The 12,907-nt window shown below is 38.4% G+C and overlaps 2 protein-coding genes across 4 annotated transcripts; both read left to right on the forward strand.

Moving 5' to 3' along the window:
• Window positions 1-1,154: 1,154 nt before the first annotated feature.
• On the forward strand, window positions 1,155-9,982 carry LOC143303123 (uncharacterized). 2 transcript variants are annotated; one of them, XM_076621184.1, is made up of 5 exons: window positions 1,155-1,260; window positions 1,605-1,697; window positions 6,138-6,164; window positions 7,250-7,407; window positions 8,840-9,982. In XM_076621184.1, the coding sequence occupies exons 1-5, from the start codon at window positions 1,212-1,214 to the stop codon at window positions 9,122-9,124; spliced, it is 612 nt and encodes a 203-aa protein (XP_076477299.1). In that variant the 5' UTR covers window positions 1,155-1,211; the 3' UTR covers window positions 9,125-9,982. The 2 variants fall into 2 exon arrangements, with proteins under 2 accessions (XP_076477299.1, XP_076477302.1); XM_076621187.1 differs by having other exon boundaries at window positions 1,242-1,260; window positions 3,981-6,164.
• Window positions 9,983-10,084: 102 nt separating this feature from the next.
• Window positions 10,085-11,397, forward strand: LOC117153552 (uncharacterized). Of its 2 annotated transcripts, XM_033327711.2 has the most exons (4): window positions 10,085-10,268; window positions 10,480-10,505; window positions 10,571-10,824; window positions 10,903-11,397. In XM_033327711.2, the coding sequence occupies exons 2-4, from the start codon at window positions 10,482-10,484 to the stop codon at window positions 11,153-11,155; spliced, it is 531 nt and encodes a 176-aa protein (XP_033183602.2). In that variant the 5' UTR covers window positions 10,085-10,268; window positions 10,480-10,481; the 3' UTR covers window positions 11,156-11,397. The 2 variants fall into 2 exon arrangements, with proteins under 2 accessions (XP_033183602.2, XP_033183601.2); XM_033327710.2 differs by having other exon boundaries at window positions 10,085-10,505.
• Window positions 11,398-12,907: the final 1,510 nt, after the last annotated feature.

Here is a 12,907-nt window from a genome sequence, read left to right on the forward strand (position 1 = left end):
GGGATTACATTGTCATGGAACGAGTGGTATAATTCTTGTGACGGACGCGATGGTCGCTTTTGTTCCACCTTTCCTTTCATTCCCTGTTCGATGATAATGAGATGCGTATTGCGGTAGGTTGGGGTTAATCGCTGGTGTTTACCGTTCTTTTATAGCGATCCAAGTTACGAAGTAACATAGCAACCATGATAAGAAACCTGGTAGGTATTCGCAGTGTCTGTAGTAATTTCACCACTCGAGTTTTTTAGTCATCTTCTGAATTGTTGGTTTGAAGGTGGAAAATACACTAATGGTTCAATTATGCATGCTACCAGGTAACTATATTTTTCTATACTACGTCGGTAAACTGGATCGTTTATATTCAAACCTAACCTTCTACTACCCCTAGGCTTTGAAGAAATTCGAAAAGATTCTAGATTACTTGTTAACGTCTATACTAAATTATCTAATAATTCGCTAAGTCAAATGTGCGAAACTTTTTTCAACTTTTCCAAGATAAAAATTCTTTTCGGAAAGATTTAAAGGTGAAACGTCGTTTTATTTTTATGGAGAACTAAAGATATTGAAGACAACCGTCGCGTCCTACCCTGATCTTCGAAAACAGCCCCGTCGCAAAGGAAAACTCGTACAGGGAGACGTATTCTGCGAACGATTATCGAGCAATGTTGCAAGATAACGGTGAATTCGTTGAAACCGCAGAGAGCAGCGGCGAGATCCACGCCGAACAGCCGGATGAAAGTCGGAAAGTTCATGCGTATGCCAATCTGTCTGTCGCACGCAAGGTTCGTTTTCCCGGCATCGCGTTTCAATCTCCTCGTTCGTGCACGCACGCGGCACGGCACGGAGATAATATTGTTGCGTCGCGGAAACGCGAATTCGCACGCTCCGAATGATATTCATAATACGACGCCATTAATTCCTCATTGTCTCCGCGTTCCTTCGCCCCTCCATCTTGACTTTACCTCATTTTTTCTCCATCGTCATCCTCCCATCGCGTTCTCGATGGCGAGAAAATAGCCGCGCCGCGATAACGCATCAATGGAAGAGCCGTTTTCCCGTAGTTCGTTGCGTGCGCACGAGTTTTTCTCTCGCAAATAAGTAAAAACTGGATCCTCGTTACGTGATTCTGATTATGTGGAAAATGTTGCTGGTTAATCGTAGCTTGACTCGTAATTCGACTCTTGCAGGGATACACGCCGTTGCACATCGCGATGCAGTTCGGTCACGAGAATATCTTCAATCTGTTGGTTCAGGTGTACGGTGAGTTCTTATTGTTGAGAATCGCGGATTAACGCTTTCTATTGACACATATGTCGTGTAGTTTTTTTTAATTACTTATGTAATTAAGCGTAAGCGACGCTGCTGACGTAACCGATGCATCTTTGCGCTTGTGTGTGAACGAAACGATTGCTGCACTTGGTACAAAAAAAAGTTGACGATAAATGGACAAGAATTAAATGCGTTATGCGTTAGAAAGCTATCGCTACGATAGCAGTCCTAGGAAAACAAATCATTCTATAGTAAATGCTCTTGACCGATGCGTATAAGAATCGTACGGTTTTCACGATTATCTCTTCCATTCTGTTTTCACACGATATTTACAGGTGCGAACCAAGAGGTACGCGACTACAGCGGAAAGAAGGCCAGACAATACTTGGTCTCCCAGGAGGCCGCTGTCAGTCAGGACACCTTCCGCAGTAAGTACCGCGCTCCTTTGAAGCAAAGAAATTCAAAGCGATGCAAAGGAAAGAAAAAAAAGGGACAGCAGCAAGATGGAGCAAAAAGAAAAGAATAAATACAATTTATTATCCGCGTAAAAGCGCAATAATTGACTCGTAAATGCGAACACTATCAAGGCAAACGATCGAGTGATGTTATCGGCGGGCACCGTAAATGAGACGCGTCAGAGTTTCATAATATTCGCGCAAGGGAAGCTCGTAACGTTTACGCAAATCACCGAGTAAATTACCTCCCCGTCCGTGTACTTTTATAGTCGCCTTCTTTTTTTTTTTTTTTTCTTTTTTATTCTCCGTCGTTTTTATTCTTTTCCTTTTATTCACCATTGAAACCCGAGAGAATGATCATCGTCGTCGATCTCTTTCCTTTCCGTTGCGGTTATCACGCTAACATCGGTGGTCTATTAATTTCGCGTTAATCGCGAGCCTGAGAAAACGCGTCGGACGAGAGGGACGCGGTGCCGCGCCGTTTCAATGCTACGAGCAGATATTGTCGCCCGAACGAGAAGCGATTAAAGTTACGCAACATTAAGAGGCAAACACTCGAACCCGGTGGGGAAAGTATCCCCTCTAACGAGGATTCCCCTGCTCGCTTCGATTGTATTTTAAACAGCGCCCGCGTTTCTGTCGATTCGATTAAATACTTCTCGCTATAGAAATCGTTTGAACCATAGCGCGTATGTTACGGGCTAAAAGTATCTCGATTATGCGAATATTATTGCAATAGAGTCTGGCTCGTATTAGATTCGAGAAATTTATCTAATCCGAATTAATCCAGCTACTTGTCGAATCGGAATAAATTTTAACGAATAGTTCTGCATTTATACTTTTGGCCTGTAGTGTTCGTAGAAATTGATACGTAATTTAAGACACGCGAGTATTCTCTTTAAGAGAACGTAAATAATCTAGAATTTAGTTTTACGTATGTTATTACAAACTGTAATTTACAAGAAGGAAATTTTCCTTGGAAGGATGTTCATAATTTAATACCTTTCAATTACTTCCTCAAGCTGTAACTTGATTCATATAATCCGTGACAATTCGCGATTTTATTTAAGTAAATATCGTACGAGAGAAGAAATACAACGTAATAAAATACGGATGCTCAATCGTCGCGATAGAGCAATTACAGGTTTCCGCACCAGGTACACCGCAGTTTACATTGCTTTCATGCGCTTGGTTCTGGTTCAGCCTTGGTTTTCTAAGCCTTCTATTTTCACTATCAGCTTTCTTTTGATCGCGCGCATGTCCGTCTCGAGGAATTCGCCTGCCGTGTCTCGGCGACGTTTGCTTCCTAGTTTCCATACTCTTTCCAAGGGAGCATGCGAGTAATCTACATGAGGCATTAACTAGTTTGCATCGACCATACACCTTGTTCTTCCTCCTTCTTTATTACAAACAATTAAATTTCTACTTTGTTCTCTGTCTATCCGTATAAATCTTGCTCCAACGAAGATATTTACACAGACATACACGTACATACGTTTGGTCTATACTTGGTAGAATTCTGTCCTTTCCTCCTAACAAACTCATTTCTCAAATCATTTAACAAATTCATTCTTTTCGTAGTAACAGAGTTTATCGAGACAAAGAATATCGCACAATGACGATCAGACATGTGTCGTAATATCTAAAATCCAAACTCATTTCCTCTTTGTCGAATCAAAATCATTCGAAAACAGGGAATTAATAGAAATTGGATTCGTCTTTCACATTTATTAAAGTAAATCGCTATAAGCATGTGCCATAAAATCATCTACACGCATCTAAAATAATTTAATAAACTCCTGTATATTCGAGAACTTTTTACATATTTTTCTTTTTCTTTTTTCTTACAAAAGCTCCACCTTATACATAAACCAACGAAATTTCAACTAATTCGTTCGATCGAATCACGCTGTATCACACGATCGTACTAACCGAACGATCTCCTCCTCTGTTTCTAACCTTCGTCCAACGATAACCACGTATTCCAAAATTTTATAATCTTTTCCATCGTCCAGCATCGAAATTTTCATCGAAATTAACCCTCCATACCAGTAAGCACGAGTTCACGGCATGCATCTCCAGCTTGCTTCTAAACGTTAATCCTGCCTCTGTAAAGAAAAAGTAAAAGGTGTACAGGTATCCCGTGTGACGACCACGCGATCGAAATAGACGACAGGAAATGGTTTCGGGTTCTCTGCTCCTCTGTCCTCTGTTCTCGGTGAGTATCGGGGCTCTGGAAGTATTCTTCTGTTGTAGGGATTACTGCTGCCGCTACGCTCAGGCAAGTTCAGAAGCACACCTCTGCTAAAGTAGTAAAGCGCTTGTGTCGCAAGATTAAAGTAGCCGCACCTTAGAGTAACGTATGACTGTCACTTTTGTCGACGCTGACGTGAGTATTGCGCGGAGAATCCGCGGGTCCACTTCGCGTTTTTAACACTCTGCGCCATCGAGATGCCTCGACGGTCTACGACAGGAAGAAGACTCTCGGACATCTTTTTCTCTATCCTTTTGTTTTATTTATTATATTTTTTTTCTTTCTCTCTTACTTTTTCCTCTATTTCGATCGGTATCCGACAAACAGTGGACCCGTTCATTCCCGAAATTCCAATGGAATCATGTACGTCCAGTACTCGTGACTCTTCGCTTCAATCTTTTTTTTTTTTTTTCAACGAATCGCACACCACTGAATATTTTTGTGATGTCTTTACACGTATACTTAACTGTAAACGCGTATAAAGTCGCGAAGTGTGGCTGTTTGCGAACGCGTAAATATTTCGTTTATCTCGTTTATTTATTGTTTGACGATGTCGTGCTGCTATTAATCGAACGTTGCGCTTGTCATCGAATGCCTCGACGTAATTAAATCACACTTGTGTAACGATCGATGCGTGGTATTCTCGTGTTGCGATACTCTCGAGGCTTGACGCAACGCACGTGGTATCGAGAAGGCTGAAAATAAAACTGGTGAACAAGCATAAATCCTCGCCTCACGTTGTCTCCAAACGATTTGTCTTTGAACGAAAATTACGTTTCAACGATCAATCGAAGTGGCAGTAGTACCTGAAAACACTCCCAGCACCGTAGAAACGATGTGATTTAACCCTGTCAGCCGACGATGCGAACAGTTCCTGAATGCCGCGATTTTATCTCGTTCAATTTACACGCTTATGCTCTCCGGCGATCGCGTAAGGCGACGAGAACGACTCAGACCTGTTCCACATCGTCGGCTAACGACAATCGTCAGTGTTTTCTTTGTTGTCACTGTTCAACGCGTTTGATGGTAAAGCATGTGTACGCGAGCATGAGAAAATTTGCCGATTTCCTTCATTCACATCCGTTTTCCGTGCGCGTTGCACCTCTAAATCTCGACAATCGAATAATCGTCAGTTTTATTTTAACAGAGATTCGCTTTGTTACACGTCCTATCATTACACGTTAATCGTATGCAGCGCGAGTTCACTCACCCTTTCGATCTTCCGTTCGATGAAACACGCGAGAAGATCGACTACTTCCCGCCGTGGCGCCGGAAGGTGCTCGCACGACTTCGCGGCAAACATCGACTTCGCGCGCGAATACGAAGCGACACGAGTTACTTTTTAACCAGATTAACTCTCTCGGTTGTATCTCCGTTCTGTTTCGATTGCTCGTCTAGTACGAAAGACGAGTTTAATCGTTTTACGAGCGAATCCATCTTCGATGCTCGGTTGCGTGGAAGAAGTTTGTTTTTAGATGATCAGTGCTTAGTAGCGTCGTAGCAGGTTGTAACAGAGGCTGACTGCCTACGTATTTCGTATATTTTTCTACGATTAACCACGAAGACAAGAATTTCAAGAGCTTGCTATTGACTGGAACGAGTACGATAAATTCTCTTATTCGTTGTTACTGATAATAATCAGCCTATTTTACGAGCTACTTTATCACGTTAAACGTAATACTACGTTAGGTGGCGTTAATTGGTTAAAGTTATCGTAAATCTTACGAATACTAAAGTTTCTTTAATTTAATTTTTTTGATCAACTGCGACATCGTTGGTCGCTGATTATTCCTATGACAGTTGACGTATTAATCCGAGAAGAAATTTCGACAGAGTGTTCTTTAAGAATTTTTATAGATTCGTGTAGAAATTTTGAACGATTATATTAATCGATCAATGTGGTTACCAAGCACTGAGCATCTCCGCAGCTCTTTCATCCGTTATTAACCAACGTCGACAGCCAGCAAATACAACACAAGCTGTCGTTCTAACGTTTTCTAACCACGACGACTAATTCCGTTCGGTCGTTTAGTGGCTTTCTGATAATTTTTAATAATCACTCCGTGTCTACTAATCCTTGATACTCCTCTTCATCGACGACCGCGCGCGTCGTCGTGCCTCCACGAGACAGTCTCAAATGATTTTCTATTTTATTTCAGAAATAAAAGCAAGGAAAAAGCATGCAGGTAAGAAATAATACGCATGGAACGATCACTAATTAAATGGAGCTATAGTTTAGTGCATGCGTCGGGCCGATCTGTGGAGTAGACAGTGTGTTCGGTAGAGTGGTTTTTCATTTTTCTCTAAACCTGGTACACTACCACTTGTTTCTATTCGCAGTATTATTTTTTAGACGGAAAGTGAAAAGATTATTAGGATCCGTATTGGTAACGTAGAATTTTCACTTTCTACTTCGAAACACCTTTATAGATCTCCGACACAGGATTATTCTATGACCGAAACGAAGAAAATTGGCGTTGCTCGACTATCTTTGTACGCGTAGCGTAACTCGCGAAAAATGATAGCAGAGGCTCGATTACTTTCTTCCGTCAATTTTCTCCTTTCTTATAGATGAACTCCTAGTCTCGAATTTCTACAATTACACTTTACAACTGACGCATCTATCCCTCGCACAAGTCTGCGTATCTCGAAACAATTGCCCTCTGAGGTATCTCACAAAAATCTTGCTCCTCGTTAACAATAACCTCGTCTTACTCCAACGCCATTCCGTCTACAACGATTGCAAAAAGTATTGGCACACGCCCTTCTCTTTCAATGAAGCGTTTCTTCGTCAGGTTCTACCTTTCGTCTTCGTAACGTGAAATGTTTACTTGTCTCCCAACGAATCAGCGTACAATTGCTGTAATAAATACAACGATGCGCCAAATACTTCCTGTAATCACCGTAGATCACCATTGACGATGAACCAATGATACTATAACGCGAACAATAAATTAACGATACCAAGAGACTTCCTCGTCCAGAAGATAGATTCCGCTCTTTGATCGTCCTTGGACTCGATCCTAGCCTCCTTCGCTGGTAGATGCATGCGACACGAGCCAAATTTCAAACACGTAAAACGTTGCAGTGCGTTGCAACGTGTGCAACAGACGCGCACTTGCGTTGCTCCGTTTGCCAGTGGCACGTACAGTTCCCTTAGGAACGGTGATTTAGAAACAGCTAAACGCAACGAGCAACGTATACGCGCGGCAAGCGTTTAGCAACGGCGATGATTACAACGTGGTAACACGATGATTGATTGAACACGCAGAGAAAGATCTTGGTTTCCTGCGTATTGGCTCGCTGAACGTACGCGTGAAACGTACGACGGAAGCGTTCAGCCAGTTCCTGGGTGTGGCAACTAGCAGCAGCGCCAGCAGCAACCACGAGAAGATACACAAGAGCTGGGGATCGGCGGATAATGTGCAGGTAGAAGAGAGAAAGAGGGACGATCGCGTTCTCGAAAATTACCCGATACCCGGCCTCCTTTCCTTAACCCTCTATAATTATTCAACCCTTGGACGAGCGCTCGCCACCATCGTACCCCGCCCCCTCCATCGCTGAATATTATGAATATTACGCGACGAATCGCCAACTCGTTTAATATTAACGCTCGCTTTCCATGCAGAAGGAGACGAAATTACCGTGTAAGCGCGACCACCGTCCTCTTCTTTCAGATGACACTGGATTCATCTGCAAGTCGCGCCTTTTTTACATAGGAGATGGTTGATTCTTTCGATAACAATTTTCCATTTATAGTTCCCTCTTGTCTTCCCCTCGCGCAAGTATTCGATATACAGGGTGGTTGGTAACTGGTGGTACGAGCGGTGAAAAGGGGAGATTCTACGCGAAAAAAGAAGTCGAAAATATAGAATAAACATTTTTCGCTTGAGGCTTTGTTTTCGAGAAAATCGACTTTGAATTTTCGCTCGGTACGCCTGCACTTTATCGCGTCTCGTTATAACGCATCTCACTGTAGATCGTTGTCTCGATGGAAAAATTAAAAAAAACAATTTTTATTCCATATTTTCGACTTCTTTTTTCGCGTAGAATCACCCCCTTTTCGCTTGTACCACCAATTACCAACCACCCTGTAGATAATAAAAATAGTAACGTACGTAAGTGGTGGGATATTGGGTTAGCAATAATTAAGTGATTGCGGATTTTGTCATTAGGTGGTACTGACAAAATCCGCAATCACTTAGTTTCCAACATACATACATAATAGTAGACATAATAGTAGACAAAATAATAGACAAAAGTTGAAGAGTAGAAAAAAGTAAAGAATTTGCAGAATTCCGGGAAACTATCTACAGCTTACATGGGTAACTTAACTTAAGGTTATTAGAGAAAAATCAATTTCCTCGATTCTGTAGCTACTTTCATAAACCGTGTGTTACTTTATGATATTCTCTGCTATATTATTGGCTTGGCAACTAAGTGATTGCGGATTCTGTCATTAGGTGGTATTGACAAAATCCGCAATCACTTAGTTGCCAAGCCAATTCGCCAGAATCGAGGAAACTGATTTTTCTCTAATAACCTTAAGTTGTTATCCATGTAAGCTGTAGATAGTTTCCCGGAATTCTGCAAATTCTTTACTTTTTTCTACCGTTCAACTTTTGTCTACTATTTTGTCTACTATTATGTATGTACGTTGGAAACTAAGTTATTGCGGATTTTGTCAATACCACCTAATGACAGAATCCGCAATCACTTAGTTGCCAAGCCAATATAGTAGAATCGCCTTACAATGCTTAACCCGACGAAAGGCTGGTACAATATCGTCCAAGGGTTGTGATTCTGCCATCGGAGAAAGATTATTAACGATTGACAAACAATTTTTCTAATTTCCACGAAGTTGGAGCAGAAGATGATGCCACCGCCTAAGTACGCGCCCATCAAGAAGAGAAGAAGCCGACGAGGGCAGGATTTTGGATCGTCGCGAGATCATCAGGCTGCCAGTCAACCGAGCACTCCACTGCTTCAGGGCAAGGCTTCTCGGTCGAGTCAATCGATGCATCGTCGACCGATCTCCACGACAGCCGTCAGTTCCGCCGCGCCCAAGACGCAGCAGAACAACGACTCGGACTCGGATACCGCGTGTGGTTTCGACTCCGCGTGGAGAGGATCCGCGCAACTCTAGGAGAAACATTTTATCGCGAAACTTCCCTTCTTTGGTATCGCGAAAGCCCGAGGCTCTACTGAATCACCGTGTACCTTGCCTTCTGGTCTTTTAAAGTAACAATTCTTATCTATCTCTATTTTTATCTCTATTTTTTATCTCTATTTTTATCTCTCTCTCTCTCTCTCTCTCTTCCTCTCCGATTAATCGATCAAATTGTAATTACTGAAGCGTATTATGTTCAAAAGAAAACTGAGAGCAAATTGTTTGAGGAAAGAGTAACGATGATGGTAATTGACGAGCTTAAATGTTGGACGAGCTTGGAGTAACTTTTCGTGGATTGTGGAAGAATGTTATTCGGAGCTACGAAAGTATAAAATCAGGAAAAAGATCACTCGCCCTATCGATCCGACTAATCTGATACGACAGGGGTTTTAAAGGAATTCATTTTTAAAGATAACTCCCGTGATGATTTTCCAATGACATTTTCTTAAGTTACAGAAACGATCTACTTTTTAATATAATTATTATTGTAGAGTTTGTAAGTGCCTTAATTTAATACCTGGAAGCAATGCTTTAGGTTTATCGATGCATTCTTTGCACAAAAGCCAAATCAGCGTGTTTCTGTCGTAATTGTGGTAACGAGATTACGATTCGTTCATACAGGGTGTATTGCGCACAATTTTTTGTGAAATACTTTTATCAATTAAGAATGTGAATACAGTCGATGTACCTAAATCGTAGTGAATAGAAATTGCAATATCGTCTGTGTTCTCGTATTGTCGATGAATATATTAAATATTTGATCGTAGATTTTCTAAATGAATTGTATAAATAATTGTTTGGAATAACAATAAATAATAACTTGACTAATCGTAATTGCACATACATACTTATATGCGTAATTCGTATTCCCTATTAGATTTACTGCAAGTGTCCAATGGAATTTAATAAGCGATATACGCGCCATCTCTTCGGGTGCTCGGATACTAGTTTCACTAACAGCTTCCTGAGTTCTCTGCTAGATTTCGCGTAGTTACATTGCCAAAGTCATTCGACTTACGTATCAACAGATGTCGCTAAATAGTTATTACGACCATATTATCAATGGAGTAGTTTTACGACAAATATGTTTACGAAGGCATTGAACTCTGAATTGTAAATTGTAAGGATTTGTTAGTTAAGGCATATGCTCGATAAATTTTGCTTTACTTTTTCTAAATACTAAATTTTCTAAATACTTTTTAAATACTTAAAGTGTAAATATGAATTGATTTTATCGATTGACTGTTTTCAAATAAAGTGGAATATGTGGGGTTATATTGGATTTAGTTAGATATTCCTTTCTTTTATTAAAGAGAATTATTTTTTCTTAGCCATGTACGATATATGCCATCCTAGTGTAAGTGTATTTAAATAATTTTCAAAACCAGTAGTTTTGAAACTAATTCGCTTTAATACCATTAGTATTTTGATATTGGAAAATTGGGTTGCATCGATCCTGTGAAAATAAGTACAACGTTTTACGTTTATATTGAACTTTGTGAAACAAAGAAATATTGGGAAGTTGATTATAAATACAATGAAAATTTGGATTTATTGTATTTAGAAGTACGAAAAAAGAAAAATTCACAAACAGAAATATATGTACCGTGGCCAGCATCGTGCAACATTTCTCTTGATACGATAGAAAAGATACAAACAGGTTTAGATGTTGAACAGTAAGAGTAAAAATTGTTTACACATTCTGGCGATTATGTGGTCATGATTTATGAATTGATCTATGTATTTTGTAACAGGATAACGTTTGTTTTTAAATTAGAAGATAGTACAAGCATTATTTACAAAGTTAGTAAGGATCTTGTGAAGCCTGTAGATCCAGAGAGAACAAAATTAATGAAAGAGAAGGAGGAAAAAAAATCAAATTTAGAGAAAGAAATCAGGAAAAATACTTCGTATTTGTACGAATTAGCAAAATCATTAACTGCAGAAAATACTAATGAAGATAAGGATACAGATGTAAGCCATAGCAGTAAAACAACAGCTGAATAAAATATGTTATTTTATTTATTTAATTTTCATATTTAAGTGGTATCGATATTCTTCAAAGAGTTAAAAGAAATTAAATATAAAATTGTAATATGTTTCCCTTAAATGTTTATTATATTGAAATTATGTTTGAAATATGTAGAGTTAAAAAGTGTACTAAAAATTATGTAACTATGTATTTAAAATGATATGTATTAAGCTGCCACTGCAAATGTGAATATTAAATAAATTATTGCTTAAAGACATTTTAGAAGCAGTTTCTATATTAACACATTATCTATGTGATTTAATAAACACTGCAAGTATGAGGCACATGCTGTTTCATTACTTCCTACTATCCATAAAGATAATGAATATTCTAAGCTAAGATTAAATCTTTTGATAATTCTATGTTGTTTTGTATGTATAAAAATACGTAACGAAAGTACATTTTAGTACGGTTTCTACTCCGAGTGTTGAAAATATATCTATCTACAAAAAGAATTTACGACACTTGTATTATATACATCTTTGAATTACTATTTTTTGAACGACATGATTTTCATTTTTAACATCGTAGTATATATAAAGAACGTCGCTCTCGTAAAAACTACTTATCTGTTTTATCTTAATGAAATATTCTTTTAATCGTATTTATGCTATGTATATAGCAGATGTTCCACGATAAGTGCCGTTTGATATAACTAATGAACGGCAGGTGACAAAATACAAGGAGACTTTTATCATCAGACATTATGTAAAATGTCGATATGAATACAAATTTTACCTTTAACTTTTCAAGGTCATGCTGTGGCTACTTCATAAATATTTTAAACATTCAATGCTGTAAAATTTATCGTATGAGAGACGAATATAAACAATGCGTACTTTTCTATTTATGTTTACCTTGTTCTTCATACAACAAGTTTTACAACATTAACGTAAAAATATCTTTTAACCTGATCATTTCTCAACCCAAATACCTTAATACTTTTGTAGAGAATTAAAAGAATATGTTGAATAGTGTATGAAAAAATGTATGCTGCCACTTAAGACAGTAAAGATGACCTAGGCATGACCCTGAAAATTTGAAGATAAAAATTTTTTCACGGTGACATTTTGCATAAAAAATGATGATAAAAGTCTTACATTCTTGTCTTATCACCTATTGTTCAGTAGTTACATCGAACAGCACTTGTCGCAGGACATCCTGTGTGCATCGTTTATGTATATGTATACATACATATGACTTAAATATTATAGAGTATATAATTAATACATTGACAAGAAAATATTAATTAATACAAAACGAGTGATTTTTTACATAATTATGTAGTTTGGCAGTTCGATACGTGGGAATAATATAATGTACTACGAATAAAATATGAAAATAAATATTTTTTAATTAATAACAAAACAATATGTCTTGTTATCTTTGTTTCAAATCTTTTGAAAATTCAAGTCAAATCAAGCAATCTGTGACCATTTACCTTTATTGAAATAGAAGTACTTTTTATGGATTGTAAATACGAATATTTTCAAACATTCCAATGTCTGCATATTTTCTTGTCTATTATACAATAAAAAGATATAATATAGTTTTCAATGTCCGCGTATATTTGAACTAAAATTGTATTATAGTTACTGAATAGATTTTAAGATCTACGTATGAGAATTGTATAAAAACAGGCACATTAGGAATAATGTGTTACATGAGCACCTTTGTATAAATAGGTTTTCATTTCTAATATACACAAGGTCTCGGTATAAAATAGT

This window comes from Bombus vancouverensis, chromosome 1, assembly GCF_051014615.1.
Source record: "Bombus vancouverensis nearcticus chromosome 1, iyBomVanc1_principal, whole genome shotgun sequence".
In the NCBI taxonomy this organism is placed as follows: Eukaryota; Metazoa; Arthropoda; class Insecta; order Hymenoptera; family Apidae; genus Bombus; species Bombus vancouverensis.

Coding starts and splice junctions, on each gene's coding strand:
- LOC143303123 (XM_076621184.1), top strand. CDS start 1,212: ATGCAGTTCGGTCACGAGAATATCTTCAATCTGTTGGTTCAGGTGTAC. Junction 1,261..1,604: donor TCTGTTGGTTCAGGTGTACG/GTGAGTTCTTAT, acceptor CGATATTTACAG/GTGCGAACCAAGAGGTACGC. Junction 6,165..7,249: donor AGCAAGGAAAAAGCATGCAG/GTAAGAAATAAT, acceptor TTGAACACGCAG/AGAAAGATCTTGGTTTCCTG.
- LOC117153552 (XM_033327710.2), top strand. CDS start 10,482: ATGTACGATATATGCCATCCTAGT. Junction 10,506..10,570: donor ACGATATATGCCATCCTAGT/GTAAGTGTATTT, acceptor TAATACCATTAG/TATTTTGATATTGGAAAATT. Junction 10,825..10,902: donor ACAGGTTTAGATGTTGAACA/GTAAGAGTAAAA, acceptor ATTTTGTAACAG/GATAACGTTTGTTTTTAAAT.